General features: G+C 35.2%; 2 protein-coding genes across 4 annotated transcripts; one reads left to right on the forward strand and one right to left on the reverse strand.

Annotated features, from left to right (window-relative positions):
* The first annotated feature begins 220 nt into the window (after nt 1–220).
* LOC108991232 (cyclin-D4-2-like) lies at nt 221–3311 on the forward strand. Of its 2 annotated transcripts, none has more exons than XM_018965411.2 (6): nt 221–853; nt 1427–1513; nt 1632–1730; nt 1827–2016; nt 2123–2244; nt 2399–3311. In XM_018965411.2, exons 1-6 carry the CDS (start codon nt 521–523, stop codon nt 2639–2641), a joined length of 1074 nt encoding a protein of 357 aa, XP_018820956.1. In that variant the 5' UTR covers nt 221–520; the 3' UTR covers nt 2642–3311. The 2 variants fall into 2 exon arrangements, with proteins under 2 accessions (XP_018820956.1, XP_018820955.1); XM_018965410.2 differs by having other exon boundaries at nt 1827–2028; nt 2399–3309.
* A 3771-nt stretch (nt 3312–7082) lies between these two features.
* LOC108991233 (ATP-dependent 6-phosphofructokinase 5, chloroplastic-like) lies at nt 7083–16592 on the reverse strand. 2 transcript variants are annotated; one of them, XM_018965412.2, is made up of 13 exons: nt 16040–16592; nt 15633–15723; nt 14351–14424; nt 12616–12727; nt 12109–12204; nt 11861–11962; nt 11670–11744; nt 11179–11319; nt 10913–11029; nt 10733–10837; nt 10431–10511; nt 8867–8995; nt 7083–7633 (listed from the first exon to the last, which is right to left on the reverse strand). In XM_018965412.2, the coding sequence occupies exons 1-13, from the start codon at nt 16339–16341 to the stop codon at nt 7466–7468; spliced, it is 1593 nt and encodes a 530-aa protein (XP_018820957.1). In that variant the 5' UTR covers nt 16342–16592; the 3' UTR covers nt 7083–7465. The 2 variants fall into 2 exon arrangements, with proteins under 2 accessions (XP_018820957.1, XP_018820958.1); XM_018965413.2 differs by lacking the exons at nt 7083–7633; nt 8867–8995 and adding an exon at nt 9943–10270 and having other exon boundaries at nt 16040–16573.
* Between the last annotated feature and the right edge of the window lie 1746 nt (nt 16593–18338).

The raw sequence follows: 18338 nt of genomic DNA on the forward strand, positions 1-18338 counted from the left end.
GATTATTTTTGCACTCCCGTTACCTTAAAATCGTTTTCTTCCTTCGTATCGTTCATTAACTACCAAATGAAAAGTTAGAGACACAATTATTTAATATATAAATTATATAAATTTTTTATTTTTCCTTTACTATACCATATATTTTATGTAAAATTATTTTCTAATATAGTTTAAATTTCTTATTTGGAATTCTAGTTTCTTTTCCTTTTTTATGTTCTGGGCTATGTATTCACAGCCTTCTCTCCGCCAGCACCTTGGTTAGCCCTAAAAGCAAATTGTCTCATTCCTACATAAAGCTCCTCTCTTTGCCAAACCACTCTTCTGAACAGCAGTCCTCCTACTCTCCCTTTTATTTTCACCGAGTATCTTTATATATACTATTTCTCCTTTTGGGTTTATTGTAAAAATTTAAGAAGAAAATGTTCATCCTTGCAAGCTATTGTGTTTGACTATCCCTTGTTCCATACTCTTATTTCATGAGCTTTTCTCGGGTCTTCGGAGGGTTTTTGAGGTCCTTTCAATGGCGGAAAGTTTTGACTGTGTCACCTCAAACCTTCTATGTTCAGAGAACAGTAATACTTGTTTTGATGGCTTTGATTGCAATGCCACTAATGGGATTGGGATTTCCCCCTCTCGGAACAAGCAAAACAATCACACACACAGTCAAGACCCGATTTTTGATATAATTAGATCCGAATCCTCGGTGGGTTTTCCACTGCAAAGCGAAGAGAGGGTCAGAGAAATGGTTGAGAGGGAGAGAGAGCATTTGCCTAGGGATGATTACCTCAAGAGATTGCGCAGTGGGGATTTAGACTTGAGTATTAGGAGAGAGGCCCTTGATTGGATTTGTAAGGTTGGTCTAATCGGTTCTCTCTCTCACATGGCGTTGTGTTCTGTTTGTTTGATCCCTGATCATAAGTTTAACTCATAATGGCTCTGACTCTTGTGGATTTTTCTTTTTCTTGGGTTTATAATGTGTTCTTAACTGGTGTTTGACTGCAACACCATTTTTGTGGCTTGCACAAAAGCTTTTTATTTTTATTTTTTGTTGGGTAAATAATGTGTAAAGGTTCTGATTGGTGTTGATCTTTTAATCGGGTTTCATTTCATTTAGTTTATGGAATCGATGTCCTGTGCTTTACTTGGTTTCATCATTTCTTCCAAAATGTTGGTGGCTTACTGTTATTAATGTTTATTCATTAACAAGTTCTTCTGGCAACTCGATCGGATTCGTATCTTGGATTTGAGTTTTCCTTCCATATTTGCCCCTTTGATCTTCTTATTCGTTTCAATGAGATATTGCTCTGTTTTCTTCGTTTCTGATTAATAGTTTGATGAACAAGTGTAGTCTCTTTCTGATCTCTTTCTTGATTATCGAGAGGGTCACTTCTCAAGATGACAGAGTTTGGTGCATTGTGATCAACAGGCTCATGCCCACTACAGTTTTGGACCACTAAGTGTTTGTCTATCAATGAACTACTTGGATCGCTTCCTATCAATTTATGAATTGCCAGTAAGTTCCGATTTTGAAACCAAGTATACTTCCTTTTTCTATATTAATTTTCTTATTGTCTTTGCTTATTAATTGTCTGTATCATCCATATTTGTTTGTCAATTTTCTTGGGTGTTAGAGAGGTAAAAGTTGGGCTGTGCAATTGTTAGCTGTAGCTTGTTTGTCACTAGCAGCCAAAATGGAGGAGACTAGAGTGCCTCAGTCGGTAGATTTACAGGTATGAAATCAATGCACAATGATTTAAAATTCCGACATATTCTGACTTTGGTATTGATTCGATGCCGTTGTCTTTGTGATGTTTGTTTGTGGGAAGGTGGGAGAACCAAAGGTTGTGTTTGAAGCTAATACAATACAAAGAATGGAGCTTCTGGTGCTGAGCACACTGGGTTGGAGAATGCAAGCTTTTACCCCTTTCTCTTTCATTGACTACTTCCTCAGCAAGACCAACATTGTTAAGCATCAATTAAGATTGTCCCTCTCTAGATCTGTACAAATAATATTAAGTACGGTCAAAGGTCTGTCCCTAACTGTGTTTGCATTATATTTCGTACTCGGATGTTCTTGAGGATTAATGGGGTTGATGCAGAGCTTGGTGGGAATTGAATGCAGGTATTGACTTCTTGGAATTCAGGCCTTCTGAAGTTGCTGCAGCAGTGGCTATTTCTGTTTCAAGGCAAATGCAAGCAATGGACATTGACAGGGCCATGACTTGTTTCATATATGTTGAAAAGGTAAAAAAAAAAAAAAAAAATGGTGGTGCCCACAGAAATAAACCATGGGCAGGAGAAATCTACTTTTGCTCTTCAAAAAAGATATGCCTTTTCACCGTGTTTTCAATTTGATGAGTTTTGGTATTTTTTTTTTTTACGACTGTGGGATTTGCAGGGACGAGTGTTGAAGTGTCTTGAACTGATCAAAGATCTTTCATTGATTCATGGGTCAGCTAATGTGGCAAATGCCTCAGCTCCATCTGTGCCCCAAAGCCCCATTGGGGTTTTAGATGCTGCATGCTTGAGCTATAAAAGTGATGAATTAACAGTTGGTTCATGTGCAAACTCTTCACACAATAGTCCAGATGCAAGGGGAAGTAACCAGGCAAAACCATCCGAAGTGGAGTTCAAGTCATGAGATGTGAATTTTTCTCCTTCACAATCACACCCCAAGTCCCAATCAGTTTGGTTGAATGGGAGTTTTGGTGTGTGGTTTTGGAGGGGCCCCTCAGTTACAAAGGAAGATAGAAATAGTTTTGAATAAATAAATTAAGATGGAAAGCAATTCTCAAGTTTTGGTGTTTTGTTGTCATGCTTGCAGCATGAGAGAGAGAAAGAGGAAACATTTGGGTAGCCTGTTTATAATCAGGAATTCTCAAGCTATCCATATAAAAAATATATATTAAAAATGGTGGCTGTCAAGGTGGATTAGTCTGTTGCTGCTTGAGAAAACACAGCTATTTTTTTGGTTGTTGTTGTAGCTTCCATTTCAAATGAGAGAAGAGGAAGTGAGGAAAAAATACAGAGAGAGAGAGAGAGGGGGGGGTTAGAAATGTCATTATATTTCTATAGATATTGTCGATTCCTTTCTTCCGAAGAGATCTTGACAATGTCCACTAAAATTTTGAAAACACAAAACTAGTTTTGTCCCTTTACCATGGTGGAAGGTGGAAGACTCGTATGATGTGATTGGCTTAATGAAACGATGTCGTGTTTGCTTATTGTAACTTAAGTGCTATCTAGTGTTTTCTTTTGTTTATTATAAGGGGGGTTTTGGAAAGGGCTGGATCCTCCAGGCTCACAATCCTTTTGTCTCGACTCTCGACCCTACGACCGGTCAACATCTGGGCTCTGCCCTGCAACCCGAAATAATGGTGAAAAGACGTTCTGAGAATGTGCTGTGCTTCGGAGATTGATTGTTGCACAGAAACGTCATTTGGGTTTTCGAATGAGGCCTGATGACAATTTTTTTTTTTTTTGGTTTTTTTTAAAAGATGAATTTATGGGATTTTATATGCAATTATTTTTATATCATTTTTTAATATAAAATTATTATTTTGATCAAAGTTAAATGTATAAAAAATATACAAAAATTACTTATTATATATATTTTTTACACGTGTCTTGCTTAATTAGTCTTGACAGCTAGGTGTTATTTCAAAAATTTTCACAAATGACTTAAATGGAGAATGGATGGAGGGGCTCAATTTATTAGAAAATCAACTACTTTCGAATAGAGATGATGTACTATTCTTATCTTACATATAACATGTATTAAAAATTAAATATGTACTCCATTATTATCTAATAATTACTCAATTTATTATGTTGTACTTGCTAATAGGATCGGTTTCTCGATACTTTAACCCTATCAAGAAGATTTTCCTAAATGTTTATCTTAAATTATTTTCTTGCTCGTTTGCTCATTTAAACAAAATGAATCATGAATCATGAATGTTTGTACAAGAAATGAACTTTCCCCTCCTAAAACTTGCACGATAAATGCACACTCGGTTCTCTCTCTCTCTCTCTCTCTCTCACACACACACAAAACACTAATTTTCATAGATCTAAGCATCAATCCACTGAATATGGTCTTTTACCATGGTTGCAGCTATGAGCAAGTAATGCCCAAGCATGCAATTGAAATCAGCAGTAAAAAAACTTAGTTGATTAATTAGAGTAAATCATGAGCAATTATGTTTCTAAAAACAAGTCAATTAGAACAGATTTAAAGTACTATTAAGGATCCCAATGGCATATTCACATACATGCATGGCAGGCATATGAGAGGAACCAACAGAGAAAGTAACACAAGACAATTGCCTTGAAACTGTAAAAGAAAGCTACTCCATATATTAAAACCAATATCACCAGATTAGCCTCGTTTGTGTGCCCCATTTTATATTTGCATTTTTGTCAGCTTATTATTCAGTCTCTGTCTCTCTTTCCATGTGTATTTATGTAGAGAAACCCAGGAGGCACGAATAAAGTTATTTAAATCTGGTTCCTAGATATTGTTACCATATAATTATATATATGTATATCATATTTACAAAGTTAATGAACAAAAATTAAAAGAATTCAAATTAGCAAAACAAACTTGACATAAAAAGGTCTTAATATTTCATCACATCTCAAAAGTAAAATTAGAATATAAAAAACATATTTTTTCAGTTTTTCAAAATTTAAATTTAAAATAGTATAACTATCTCAGATTGAAAATTTAGATAGAACGAAATAGACCAAAGAAAAATACTTGGTCTACAAACATTATATTGTAAAATCCTTTCAGTTTTTCAAAATTTAAATTTAAAGTCTCGTATCGAGTCAAATCAGTTTATAAATTAATTTTTTGTAAGATCTCTTTGTAGATACATGACTTCTCGAATTCACCCTATGTACACCTATTCAATTAAATTTTGAAGCTATTCTATTACATGGATCGTGCTAAAAATCATAGCAATTCAATTTATTTATGTATAGATTATTGTTGTAACTTGTAGTAACTCAAAATCAGAAGTCTCTAATTATGAAGTTCTTGCTATGGCATAAGTTGTTTCTTCTAGCCTATAAGAATCCATCCATTTCAACTCTGAAAAATTATTAAGTACTCTCACAGTAATAATGACTTACTATTCCAATTATATCAGATAATGCAATGGCATTATAATTGCTAACAAAAGAGTTAATTTTAAGGATAAGAATGAGGGTATCATATATTCTTATTACAATATAATTCACTTCCACACTGTTAAATAGTACAGAGAGAAAAGTGGGGAGGCCTGTTGCAAAGAAATTGAATGTTGACAAGGACTAGGAATCCAAAATATATATATGCTCTGTCGCAAAAACAAACGGACTAGAAATTAAATTACAACAGGCCAGCACGAGACCCAAGAGGGTGCTTTTTTAATCTCAACAAGATAGCTTTTTTCTAAGTGTGCGTGTTGGGGTATAAGAAATCCTAAAAAAGAAGTGTGCGTGGTGGTGAAAGAGAGAGCACCATTGAAAGAAATGGAAAATGGGCGAAAAAGGGGTGGTTATGGTTAGTCAGAATCTTTAGCAGAATGCAGAATCAGATCCCTTTCATTTGTCTACACCTTTGGATAATAGAAAACTACTGAATAGCAACCACAGTGGGATGTTAATGGTAGGAAAATGATTCAGTCACCAAAACAAATTGACTCATGGGGAAGCCAAAAAGAAAAGTACAAGTATGCAAGTTTTTCTGGAGCCATGACAGCCTTGGTCGCTCATTTCCTGTTGCCAATTTTAGTATATATCATGGGGCTCAGTGGGAGAGAAATACTAGGAAAGAGATGTACGTGTCTTGTTTGTGTATGGGTCTGATCTTCTCACTGGCTAAAGAGCAATATTAGGAATACTCATTTTTAGGTCTAATCTAATGAAAAGAATTATCGGATATAACATGTTAAGAAAGAAAGAAAACCTACCCATTCATTCACCTCAATTGATTTAACCCGTTTATTTGCATTATTCAGTGACTTGTTTACTTGATGTAAACCAAATGCTTTCAAAATAAGCCTTGAAATACCTTTCGCCAGTATGGATGAATAAATCCGAATGATTCGAACCCCACATGGGTGAATGAATCCTTCTACAAGGAGAGACCTGTCCTAGATGTCTAGATACTTTGTGTTCAAGGTGATAAATATGATTATCATTATCAACTTCAGATCATCCCACCTCCCCCTTTTTGTCATCAACACTCTTTCTAGAACCGGTTTAGAAGTAATGCTAATGAATCTGAATCATAAAAAGTAACCCACTCAAATGATCTAATGTGTATATGAAAAGAATCCTCACCTCGAGTGATTGAAAAAGGAGTACACAGATGTGTACTGGCATCACATCACATCACATCACATCCATATAAGACAGTAGTGGCTGTAAGGAATTCGCACTTATTAATTATTTGACCAGTTGGAGTTGTTATTATTCATTGAACCTAGTTTAACGAGTTACTCATGTTTGACATGTGCATTAGGCTGCTTCAGGACATAAGAAAACACAGCTATTTTATTGAGAATAACGCAGTCATCGCTTTGCACGAACACATAGAGCATATCTAGTAAAGAAAGGAACAGAACAAAGTATTCATTGTCATGCTCAAGATTACTGCTATCTTATTGTCACAAACATAGTGATTGCCTACTGCTAATTTTTACACAAAACCCCACCCAGGGAGAAAAAAGAAAGAAAAACGTTAAAGAAAAGGGAGGCACGAGCATAATCAGACAGAGCTATAATTAACAGCATGTGGGCGTCAATGCTTATACAAAATATGATCGATGTTTGATGGGGTCGATCAACAAATAATATAAGTTGTACGCTACAGAACGATAGAAAGCTGGCAGAGACCAAGACATACCTCGGTGGATTAAATGATCCTGTTGTTGAATTTTGAATCCTCATTGTACATGTGTTTCTGGACTTCTGATTAGACGTGCTGTGGCCTAATATGAATCCCAGATTTTCTCCAGGAAGTATTCTTACAATTTAGAAGTTCTTAAAATTCAGAACTCTGCACGATTAGTATTATGAACAATCATGTAAACTCTTGTAAATACAATTGCATATCCAAAAATTGCAAGTAAATTTTATTGCTAGACCATTATGGTTATAGTACAATTGGTCTAGTTTGTATCATCGTTAATTATGGTCGACATATTTCACAGTTACAATAAATGTTATACACAACATCAAAACTAAGCACATAATGCTTGGTGGTTCTTTTTGAAACTTTATTATGAAAGCAATCAGAGAAGAGTAATGCCCTATGCTCAACAAATATTCAACGTTGCCGGGAACCCCATCCTTCGGTATTATTGCATCTAAAGCAAGTGGTTGAAGGCAGCTACTGTCCTTGATTATTCTACTCTTTGGGAGCTTATATTTTTCTAGCCTATAAGCATTATTTAATAAGAGCTTAATTTTATCAGATAAAGTCAGGCTGGCCTGTCGAAGTCAAGCAACGATGCCACATTCTACTGTTGGGGTCCACCAGTCTGGGATGAGAAATGACTTCAGGAATTGGAAGGTAGACATAGTGAGTGTTGCATATGCCTACTGTAATGCCGCTATATCCAGCAAATGCACCATGAACCTGCCAAAGCCACACATCCATATTGAACAGATATTAGAACGACTGAACTGTTGAGGGAAAAAATACTAAGAGAAAAGAAAAAGGACAATTGCAAACAAGTTGAAACCTGCTTCAGTGAGGGGTACTTGGAGAACAACCTAATATATGCCAGTACCATAACTTGCAAACCCTAAGCAGTTTGAACAAGGTTTGCTTGGACCTAGGCCAAGCTCAAAATTATCCAAGTTTGACCAATAATTGAAATTGTCACGCCTGAGCTTGCTAGCTCGCCTACTGAAAAATGAGGCAAGTTTGACATCAACTCAAATAGACCTATGATCAAGCTGGTTCACAGGCAATCTTAAATAACTCAGTCAGTTGATCAGCCTAACCAAATATATTCACGAGCCTAACCCTATTGAAGGCAATTTTTTTATCCACACTGGAATCAACTGATTTGCTGAACCAAAACCAACTGCAATTTCAGGGACGGGTCAAGGTTTGCAAGTGGATCCAGCTAGGTCAGTAGACATCATTAAGGGACAAAATGTCCTAATAGGAAACTAGGAAGTCTCAATTCTTTTCTGAAGGGACCATCTGTAGGCTTCGATACAAATCTTGTGAAACCAGCCCTTTTAAATATGGAGAAGTTATATAAGCATAATATTACATTTCTGACCATATCACTCTTCAACATACTATATAGTCACTAAACCCTTACGTGATAATCCATATCAAAGTTAGAAGGAAAAACATGTGCCATAACTTGCTTTAAACAAGCATATTAAATATCACTCTTCTAGTGCCTCCAACTATCATTAAACCAAACCCAACAAAACCATTCCCATCCTGTTTTTTGATAAATTATTCCATTTAGTGATCAAAGCCTCTGACCTTGGCTCATCACATGGTAAATAACCTGAGCATAGATGTTTATTTTTGCTTAGCTGATCTACTGTCCCTGTTTCAATGCCATAGCAGTCCAAGCCAATGGGTCGGTTGATAGTAAGGATGTTGAGAAATGAAATCCGGTTTAATGACATACAAGCTTGATATATTATGTCAGAAAAAATCCATACTGCTTCTTGCTCATTAGCAATCATTTTGAAATCCCTACTTACGAAATGCAGCATACTGAGGTAGCAGATAGACTCTATTGCTCTACGTGGGGCTGTGCTTTTTTTTTTTGGGGGTGGGGGCGAGAGAGAGAGAGAGAGAGAGAGAGAGAGAGAGAGAGAGAGGAGAGAGTCTCACAGCGTTTTGTCCTAGTACAGCGCATAGAATTCCATCTGATGCATTTGCACGGCAAGCACGGATCATGTACGTGGGATCAATATACTTCACATCAACTGGAACACCAATCTCCTTAAAATGTTTTTTTGTCTGAAAAGCAATGGTTATTAGATTTCGGTATCATATGGGATAGGTAAACAGGAGATTTACAAATGAAAACATTTTTTTTATTGACACCAGGCGTCCGAAAACAAAGTCCCGACTGGTGCACAGGCCCTCGGCAATGAGGCACAAATAAAAAAATTAAGTGTGATACCCCATATGATATAAATAAGGGTAAGTGGTGTATGAGATCCCACATTGCTTGGAAAGGAGAAGTTCTTGCTCTTTATAAGGTTCTAATGGGGCTCCAATTGTATCATTGACTAGTCCTTTTGGAGTATAGACCATGTAATTTAGGTCTTCCATTGGGGCGTTACAAATGGTATCAGAGCCTATCACAACAAAAAATGTGGGACTTAAGCCGTGCCACCAACAATGGACAGGCCCGACGAGGACGTCGGGAATTTAAGGAGGGTAGATTGTGATATGCCATATGATATAGATAAGGGTAGGTGGTGTATGAGATCTCACATTGCTTAGGAAGGAGAAGTTCTTGCTCTTTATAAGGTTCTAATGGGGCTCCAATTGTATCATTGACTAGTCCTTTTGGAGTATAAACCATGTGGTTTAGGTCTTCCATTGGGGCATTACATTAAGATTAGGCAAAGAAGGATTCACCAAAAATAGAAAATAAAAAATCAATAACTTATAAGTTACTTTAAATAGAATGCTAGCCTTTCTTTAGTATCAAGATAATTCACAATATCAAAATAAAATATTGCGTTAAGATTCAAGAGCACCTGTCCTTGTTGAAATTTTGTTAAATATGACATAAAAAAAAAAAAAACAAAACTGGTTAACATGAAGCTCAATATAAAATGAACGAATATGCCATTGAGATTATTGGAAGTATACACATAATACATCATAGCTCTGTTATTGTTGAAATTTTTCCCAATGTTTGATGATGCACCGAGTAATAAAAACCCTGAAGTAAATATGAGAAAAATGGGAAATAATGATGCAGTAAGCTTTACACATTCAAGGCATGCCAAATTTTTAAAGAAAAATAATAAGTATTAAAATCAATTCCAATTCTGACTCCCAACCAGAAAAGAAAAAAGAAGAAAGCATAGCCCATGATTTCCAGTTCAAGAGCAGAACCACTTGGTTTTGTTCACTGCACATTACATTTTTTTTTTATAAGTATTCACTGCACATTACATCACAGCAGCAACTGACAAAATCTAGTCTTAGCAGAAGAACCACCAACTGCGGTTAGATCTTGACGGCTTAATTTTTTGTCACTCCGACAAGTGAGAGCTACAAGGCCAAACAGCAGTTCATTTTTATCTATGCAACATATCAACTTAAAAAAATATCCATCTTTTAATCAAGTCGTCATTTCTTAAACCGATGTAGGTTGTCTCAAGTGTCATGGAGATCAAGACCATGTGAAATTACTCAAAACTCAACCACCAACCTCTTGTTGAATGTGTACACCGATATCTCCAAATACAGTGTTTCCAGATGCATCTTTAGCATTAGTTTTCTGAAGAAAATCCTGCATCAGAGAACAACAGCACACATCATTTCTGTCTCTTGGTGGAAAAAACACCAGAGAGAAATTATAAGATCTATGTAATGTAGTGTAATGAAAAGAAACAGTCATTAATTGTATCCGATGAAGCCAAAAAAGGAGTGCACTACATTAATCACCTAGTCAGTTAATAGTATTCAAACTTCAAGCGGAAGTATAAACTGTAAATTCCTTGTGTAACTGACCTGCCCAGCTCCCTCTGCAACACATACAACAGCTGAGCCCTTTGTCTCAATCAGGTATTTCAGATGTTGTAGAATGCCATGAGGCCCATGCAAATTAAAGCGTACCTTAGATGTGTATATCAGGAGTATCAGTAAGGTTTCACAAAAATAACTATCTAATTCATTTCAGTAAATATGTACCTCAGGGATCAAGCATATGTCAATTTGACCGCTAGCTAGGGATGCATGCATAGCTATAAATCCACTGCTACGACCCATCAATTTCACAATGCCAACACCATGATAAGCACTGTGCGCCTATAACAAGATTGAGGCAAAAATAAATAAATAAATATATGAAAAGTCAGCACACCATGAAGGAACAAACAGCATGTAATAATTCTTCAGAGACCTTATGTTAGAAATATAAAACCAATGCGTGGGAAACTAAAATGCACATAATGTACCTCTATGTATGCAGAGTTTATTGCTCTTTGTGCTTCTTCAACAGCGGTATCAAAACCAAAAGTTTTGTCCATCAGCAAAATATCGTTGTCTATAGTTTTTGGCACGCCAACTACAGCCACCCTTATCTGTCTTTTACGGCACTGAAAGCAGAAAATTTATGAAACTAGACCTCAGTACGGAAAAAGGCAGACCCATGAAAGAAATGGAGCATGCATTAGCAATATGCAAAAACAAAGTTAGAATAGAGCAACAAGTGTAGACGCTGTAAGATTCTTGATGTTATTATCATTATCTCAGTTTCATTACCTTGAAAATGAGGACGACACTAGTCTTTATAGCATTGGGAATTCAAATGCATGTCTGCCATTATTTATATGTTTGTTTATTCATTCATTCATTTAGTTTACTTTCATTGCATAAATTATAAATGCAATCAGATAAACAACTTCAGAAACAAATTTCATTATTTAAAATATATCTCTGTTTAAACCTCATTGTGTATTGCCTCAGCCCCAGCATGTGTGCCGTTCCCACCCAACACAAAGAGCATGTTGATTCCTCTTTCCTGACATCAACACGCAATGAATAAATAAATAAATCAGATAACTCTTATTGCCTGGAATCAGGTTGCATTTTCGGAATAGTTGACTAATCGGTCAACAAGAAAGATGAACTGGGCACCTCCATACTGTCCACAATTTCACTAACGTCAGGTCCCCCACGTGAAACTCCTAACAAGCTTCCACCAGAAAGGTGGACATTCTGAACCACTTTTCTAGACAGCTGAAATCAAAGTCGAAACCTAAACAAAGTTAATCTACAACTCTTACCATACAAAAGATAGAAACATGCATTTATACTGAGTACAATTCAACATTGTTTGATGAATCAATTAATTTTAAAATAATTGTAAAGGCATAGGAATGTACCGGCATTTCACTTAATTCTACGTCAGAAAATCCACGATAACCAAAGGGAATACCCACAATCTTTTTCACACCATATATCTCAAGCGTGATGACAATCTGCAGAAGGTGGATGAAATAATTATAATGATAAAAGAGGCATTGTTGCTAGATATGGGGCTTTAAACAAAGTACATTTTAAAATTTCTATACTCAAATCAAATTTTAAATTGAGATTTTTTCTCGTCCTGTGACTCCATAGTGAAATGTCACACACATATTACTTGAAGGTCACAAAATACATAGACTTCAAACAATGTGTGGTAAAAAGATAGGTATATTTAAGAAGATTCTAAGAATGCAGAATTATGAACTTATCTCAACTTGAGTTTACTTTCAGTAGAATGTTATGACCAAGGGAATTTTGTGCTTAATATGTAGTAGTGTAATTATGTAAGAAATATTATTTACTAACATAATTATCACAGGTTGGGTTCTGTGTTGTTCAACATATTGAGTCATGACACTGACCTGTCTGATAACGTCATTGAGACCAGGGCAGAGCCCTCCACAAGTTACAATTGCTGCTTTCACTTCTTCTGGTCTGAAGTATATTTTCTCCCGTGGCCCAGCACGATGAACCCTGAAAGTCCCAATTACACACCACCATATCATGAGCTAATAGTCAAATTGACATCTATTATTACAAAAACCACGGAAAAATTCATCCATAGGGGCAGTTCTCCTCCAAATTGAGTTAAAGAAAGTGCCTCCAACCTACTCTATAAAGTTCACAAGTGTCCACTGTGCATGTGAAAAGCACTTTTTTTTAAGTATAATTTAAAAATTGCCACATGTCCCTTGAGCATATGAGAAGTACGAGTTTTTTTAATGATCAAGGAACGGGTTGTTAATGATTGTAAAAAAAACATGTGCTTCTCACATGCTCAAGGAACATGTGGTAAATTTATAGACTGGGTTTCCTCCTTCCTTGTTTGGAGAAAAACTCTGTTCTAGACATACATACGTATATGATTAATGGAAAATTTTTTTACTGTTAAGATATGGAAAAATGTGAAGTTGCACTTCTTTCAAACATGATAAAGCTGAATCGCAGAACCAATTGTTTCAAGAATATGTATACTGAGGAATTTAGTTGGAGGCCTACTGTGGATGGTCTTTCTTTTGAGTCCAGTAGGTCGAGGCATCTTGGTTGGAGAGACTTTGGTGAAAGTGAGGTTTACGAGGTGGTAAAAGCATTGAATGGTGACGAGGCCCCGGGGACTAACGGTTCTCCCTGGCTCTTTTCCAGGTTTGTTGGGAAGTTGCTAGAGATGTTAAGGTGTTTCAGGATTTCCACGCTAAAGGAAAATTTGTGAGAAGCCTCAAAGCAAACCTCTTGGGTATCATTTCAAAAAAACGGACAGTTGAAATTGAGGATTTCCAGCCTAGTAGCATAAAACAATTTGGGGCAAGTCCATATGTTGAAGCTCCGTCAAAGACCAACTCTAAAATTATAAAGGTAATAACCATTCATCAGGAGATACTTATGGATTCTACATATCTCCACGTGTCAGAGTAAAATTCCTTGTGCAAATAACCAGAGCCAGTTGGTAAAACAAAATCAACTAGTTAAGAAACTTCTCTTTTTTCTTTTCTTGAAAATCCTCATGGAACTCTACATCCCAAATCCTAGAATATTCTCGGAAAATTTGTACTTTTTGCACACCTTTCCAGCACATGTTAGTCCTTCACAATTGCCTCTTGAGGGCAATGACATGTAACTACTGCACGAGTCAAGGAAAATAAAAAGAACCCTCATGAAATTCTACCCTAAACCCGATACCACCCAAAACCTCCCTATCGCAAGATCACTCTCATCATGGCTTTGCATTTTGCAAATACCTAAACCGTACAGGCATAAACCCACCAGCATCAACCACCATCACTACTTCCATATTTCCACACCATAATATCTCATTTATCTCTAACCCCTATGGATCTCCATCCACTTTAGGCTCTACCATTATAACAAAAATATCCCCCACTTTTTCTGAATGCAACATTAATTGTGCTTAATTTTTTTTATCAGTAAACAAAATTTTATTGATCATGAGAATAAGCAAGAGCCCAAATATACGGGACATATATAAGAGCATCACCTATGCATGCTAGTTTAGTGATACATGCTTAAAATTTTTTTACTCCTTTCAGACAGTTGCATACTCTAGGATTGCTTATAAGAGAGTAAAAGATCAATATTTACCATTGTTCTACCCATGTACAATCAGGATCAATGCACTCAGCACCAGCAGATGTAGGTGACGAGTAGTTTATGACCTGGAATATTGAATAAAAATGAAGATTGTATTGGAAATGACAGTTAATAGCCTGAAAAAAATATATTACAAGGCATCAAACTGGATTTCATACAAATCATGTTCAAGGCAATTAAAATACTCATGCCTAAGGAAAAGATAGACCTCATGTATCTCAACAACAAAGCCAATATAAAACACACACACACACACACACACAAGTTTCTCATCTCACATGAAGCAAATCCGAATAGATAACAAGCCATTTCTATAAATTTCATCCAAAAAAGCCAGTTTATGAGTTTATATTCAGAAGAAAAGTTCTTAATTTTTCACAATCAAAATGGGTAGGCGTTCCTAACTAAAAATTAACTAGCTAATCAGCAAACAAACAAACAAAAAAATGAATTATTTTGTGGATTCCACGGACTGCAAGCTATAGGCTATCACAAATCATTCAAGTTCTTACCACTCCCTGGAGAAATAGAATAAAAAATAAAATCAACCATCTGAAAGAAGCTTCTTTCTTCCATAAGAACACGAGATAAATTAATTTAGGAACGGATATAACGATATTCAACTGAAACTTTTATACCAGAACACAATCTTCGTTTGCTGATAGCTAGTTAATTTTTAGTTAGGAAAAATTACCCATTTTGATTGTGAAAAATTAAGAACTTTTCTTCTTGTATGGCAGCTATTAGTCTCATCTTCACTTCCACGACATTGTTCCTATGCCTCTTTGAAGTTAACACCTTATATCGAATGAGTCAAGTCATCTGATTTTTTAATAGAAATAAGACAATCTTGGGACAGCCAAGTTAAATAAAATAAAAATATAAGCATAATATACGAAGTCACACGACATCATAGCATCTTTCTACCAACAATGTCTCATGGATGATTACTTGAAACAATTCAAGCTTTTATGGGTATCTTGAAGCTAATGGGAAAAACAAAAAGCCAAAAAACCAAAAACAAAGACTTTCTAGTCGTAGACCATCTTACACAATTACAACTTCGGCGTCATACATACTTAAACAGAGACAACCTTATACAGGCGAAATGAAAAGAAACACACCCAAATGAGCCAAAAGACAAAAAAGAAAATGAAAAGTAGCACTTCTAATGTGGTTGGCAGGTTTGTATATGTTTTACGAGAAAGCTAATCAAATTTAAATCACTAGAAGTTCTAAAACAACATAACTATTTCATCGAAAGGTAATGTACCTTAAGAAGCACCCTGTCGTTATTGTTTATGTAGCCATGCCACTCCTCGTCGGATGGGTAACCTGCCGCAAATTCTTCTGATACTGGTGTCCTGCACCCATAAAAGACAAATAAAAATTAAATAACAAGATTCAAGCAGATTAAAAAATACAAAATGCATATGGAGTATGTGGTATTTCTAATTTTCTAGTTGAGTTAATAACACAGTGCGCCAAAAATTCGCGGGAAAAAATAGTCTTGAGCAATTGCTTTGATAAGCGAGATCACACAAAATTCTTCAATGTATGAAGTAAAAACAATCGTAAAGTACGAAATGGGAGAAAAAATAAAAACAAAATTAAATATGCAATTCACAACTTTCTTCCGAAAATGCACGGAGAGAGACGTGGAGGCAAACGGAGGCGGACCTCATTTTGAGGCAAAAAGTAGAGGGAATAGGAACGGCATCGTCGAAAATCTCAGTAAGGTGAGGGATGTTGAAGCGCCTCTCGAAGTCCTTCTGGAACTTGGACTTCCAATCAGGATCATTGAAATCGACGGCGGGGCTCCGCTTCCTGGTCTCTGCAGACGCGCACAGCTTCTTGGCCACCCTGCTCGACTTCAGTTGGCAGAAACGAGAATTCAAGTGCTGAAGTCCATAAGAGCGGTTAGAATCGATGCGAGGGAGAGTCACTTTGGAGGTGGTGATCGCATGCGAGATAGTGCCCATGAAACGGAATCTCGGAGATTACGAGGCAACGGGACTATCAGCCCCTCGAAGAACGTGTATCTTCGGCTCGCAGGGTAGCTGATCGAACAGTAGAGAATGTGAGAAAAAGCTTCGGGGATAGAATTTGACTATTTGAGGGAGCGAGGAAGACGCGAGAGAGAGAGTTTGCGTCTGCGTGAGCTGTGAGGGAACGCAGTGAGAGACGGGTGAACGGCAATGGCGAGGGACTTGTTTTTTTTCAAACTTTTTGTGACCAAAGTGCCGTGCTTTTTTCCAATTTAAAATAAATTTTAGAAGATATTTCATATTTGTGACATTATTCATTTAGAGAAATAGTTTCCTCACAAATATTCTATAAAAATTAATTCGTATGTAAAATTATTTTTATTTTAGATTAGATTTAATATACCATATAAAATTATATTAATTTATAAATTTAATTTATAACTACAATACTTCTATTTTTGATATGATAATTTATTAATATTATTACTATTTAAATTCTTTTATTATATATTTGAAATTGGTTTGAGAAGATAATACGAATTTAACATCTAATTTATTATATATTCCTATCTCAATTGGCCTATATGGGGCGAGTGTAACATCTAATTTATAGCGGATAAATGCTTTGAAACAAAATAATTTTATAAAAATAAAATTATAAATTAATATGTCTTAATATAATTAAACAGATTGTAAAATTATTTTTATTTTAAAATATATCTAATATATGACTTGAAGTTATGTCAATTTGTGAATTTATTTTTGTAAAATTTATTTGATTATAACAATTCTTTTTATAATATAACTTCAATTAAAAAAACTTGAAAATAAAATTAAGATCTATTTTAAAAATTAAATTTTGTTTAAAACGGCTTTCACGTTCTAAATTTCTATTTATTATTATTTTTTATTCAATTATGTAGCTAAGGATTTATACATAAATATGTGAACCTTCCATGCAGAAAATAACCCAAAAAAAAAAAAAAAAGTTATTGCCAGAGATTCTGATTAATCATTTTTCAAAAATCGAGAGGGTAGCCTGACATATTCGTTGAAAAGGTTAAATATTTTTTTTTTCATAATTTTTTTACATCCTTAAATATTTTTTTTAAAATTTCACAACATCATTAAATGATTTATTTAATTACTAAAAAAAAAAAAAAGGAAGAGAAGAAGAAGAAGGAGGAAGAAGAAGAAGACAGTCTCGGGACCCAAGCATTTCTGTTTCTCAAACACAAGCGGTAACAGCAGCAGCTGACTAATAAAGTTGGAACTTGGAAGGAAAGATTTGACGCTTATACCTACTACGGATTCACAACCACCGTATTCGCATTTACAATTCAAAGTCTTTTTTCCTTGGGAGAAAGAAAGTAGTTTCATTCCAAAAGTCTCTCTCTCTCACACACACTCGACCGAAACTATTAAAATCACAGCACTGGCGACAAAAACATGTCTGGTTGTGTGGTCCAATTTCCACAGTCCACAACTGTCGAGCGAGTCCCCACTCAAAATAAGAATGTATGGTTGAGTAATGTTGAGGTACTTCCGGTGAAAACTGGGCACAATATTTTATTTTAAATTTTTGTTGTTTTAACGAAGTGAGAAAGAAGCAAAAATGTTTTATCATTCAGAAAATTCATTTTAAATCAATCAATGTAATTATAATATTTAGGTAATACGTTGAATTGTAAAATTATTTTTTATTATAAAATAAATCTAATAAATCTAATGAAATTAATGCAGTTTATAATTTTATTTTTATATAATTTTTTATATATGTCACAATTCTCTTAAAAAAAATAATTTCAATTACCCTTCATTCTGAAAAAAAATCAAATAATTATATAATTGAAGGGACAAGTCAGTAACAGTGTGACTAGAAGACAAGTTTAAAAGGAAGGGACAAAAGTGATGTCATGAGAGAGTATTAAAATAGTAATTGAAAGTCAAACAATAATTGGGTAACTATATTAAAAGAAATGAATGAAGTG

The sequence above is a fragment of the Juglans regia genome, chromosome 7 (assembly GCF_001411555.2).
Source record: "Juglans regia cultivar Chandler chromosome 7, Walnut 2.0, whole genome shotgun sequence".
Lineage (NCBI taxonomy): Eukaryota > Viridiplantae > Streptophyta > Magnoliopsida > Fagales > Juglandaceae > Juglans > Juglans regia.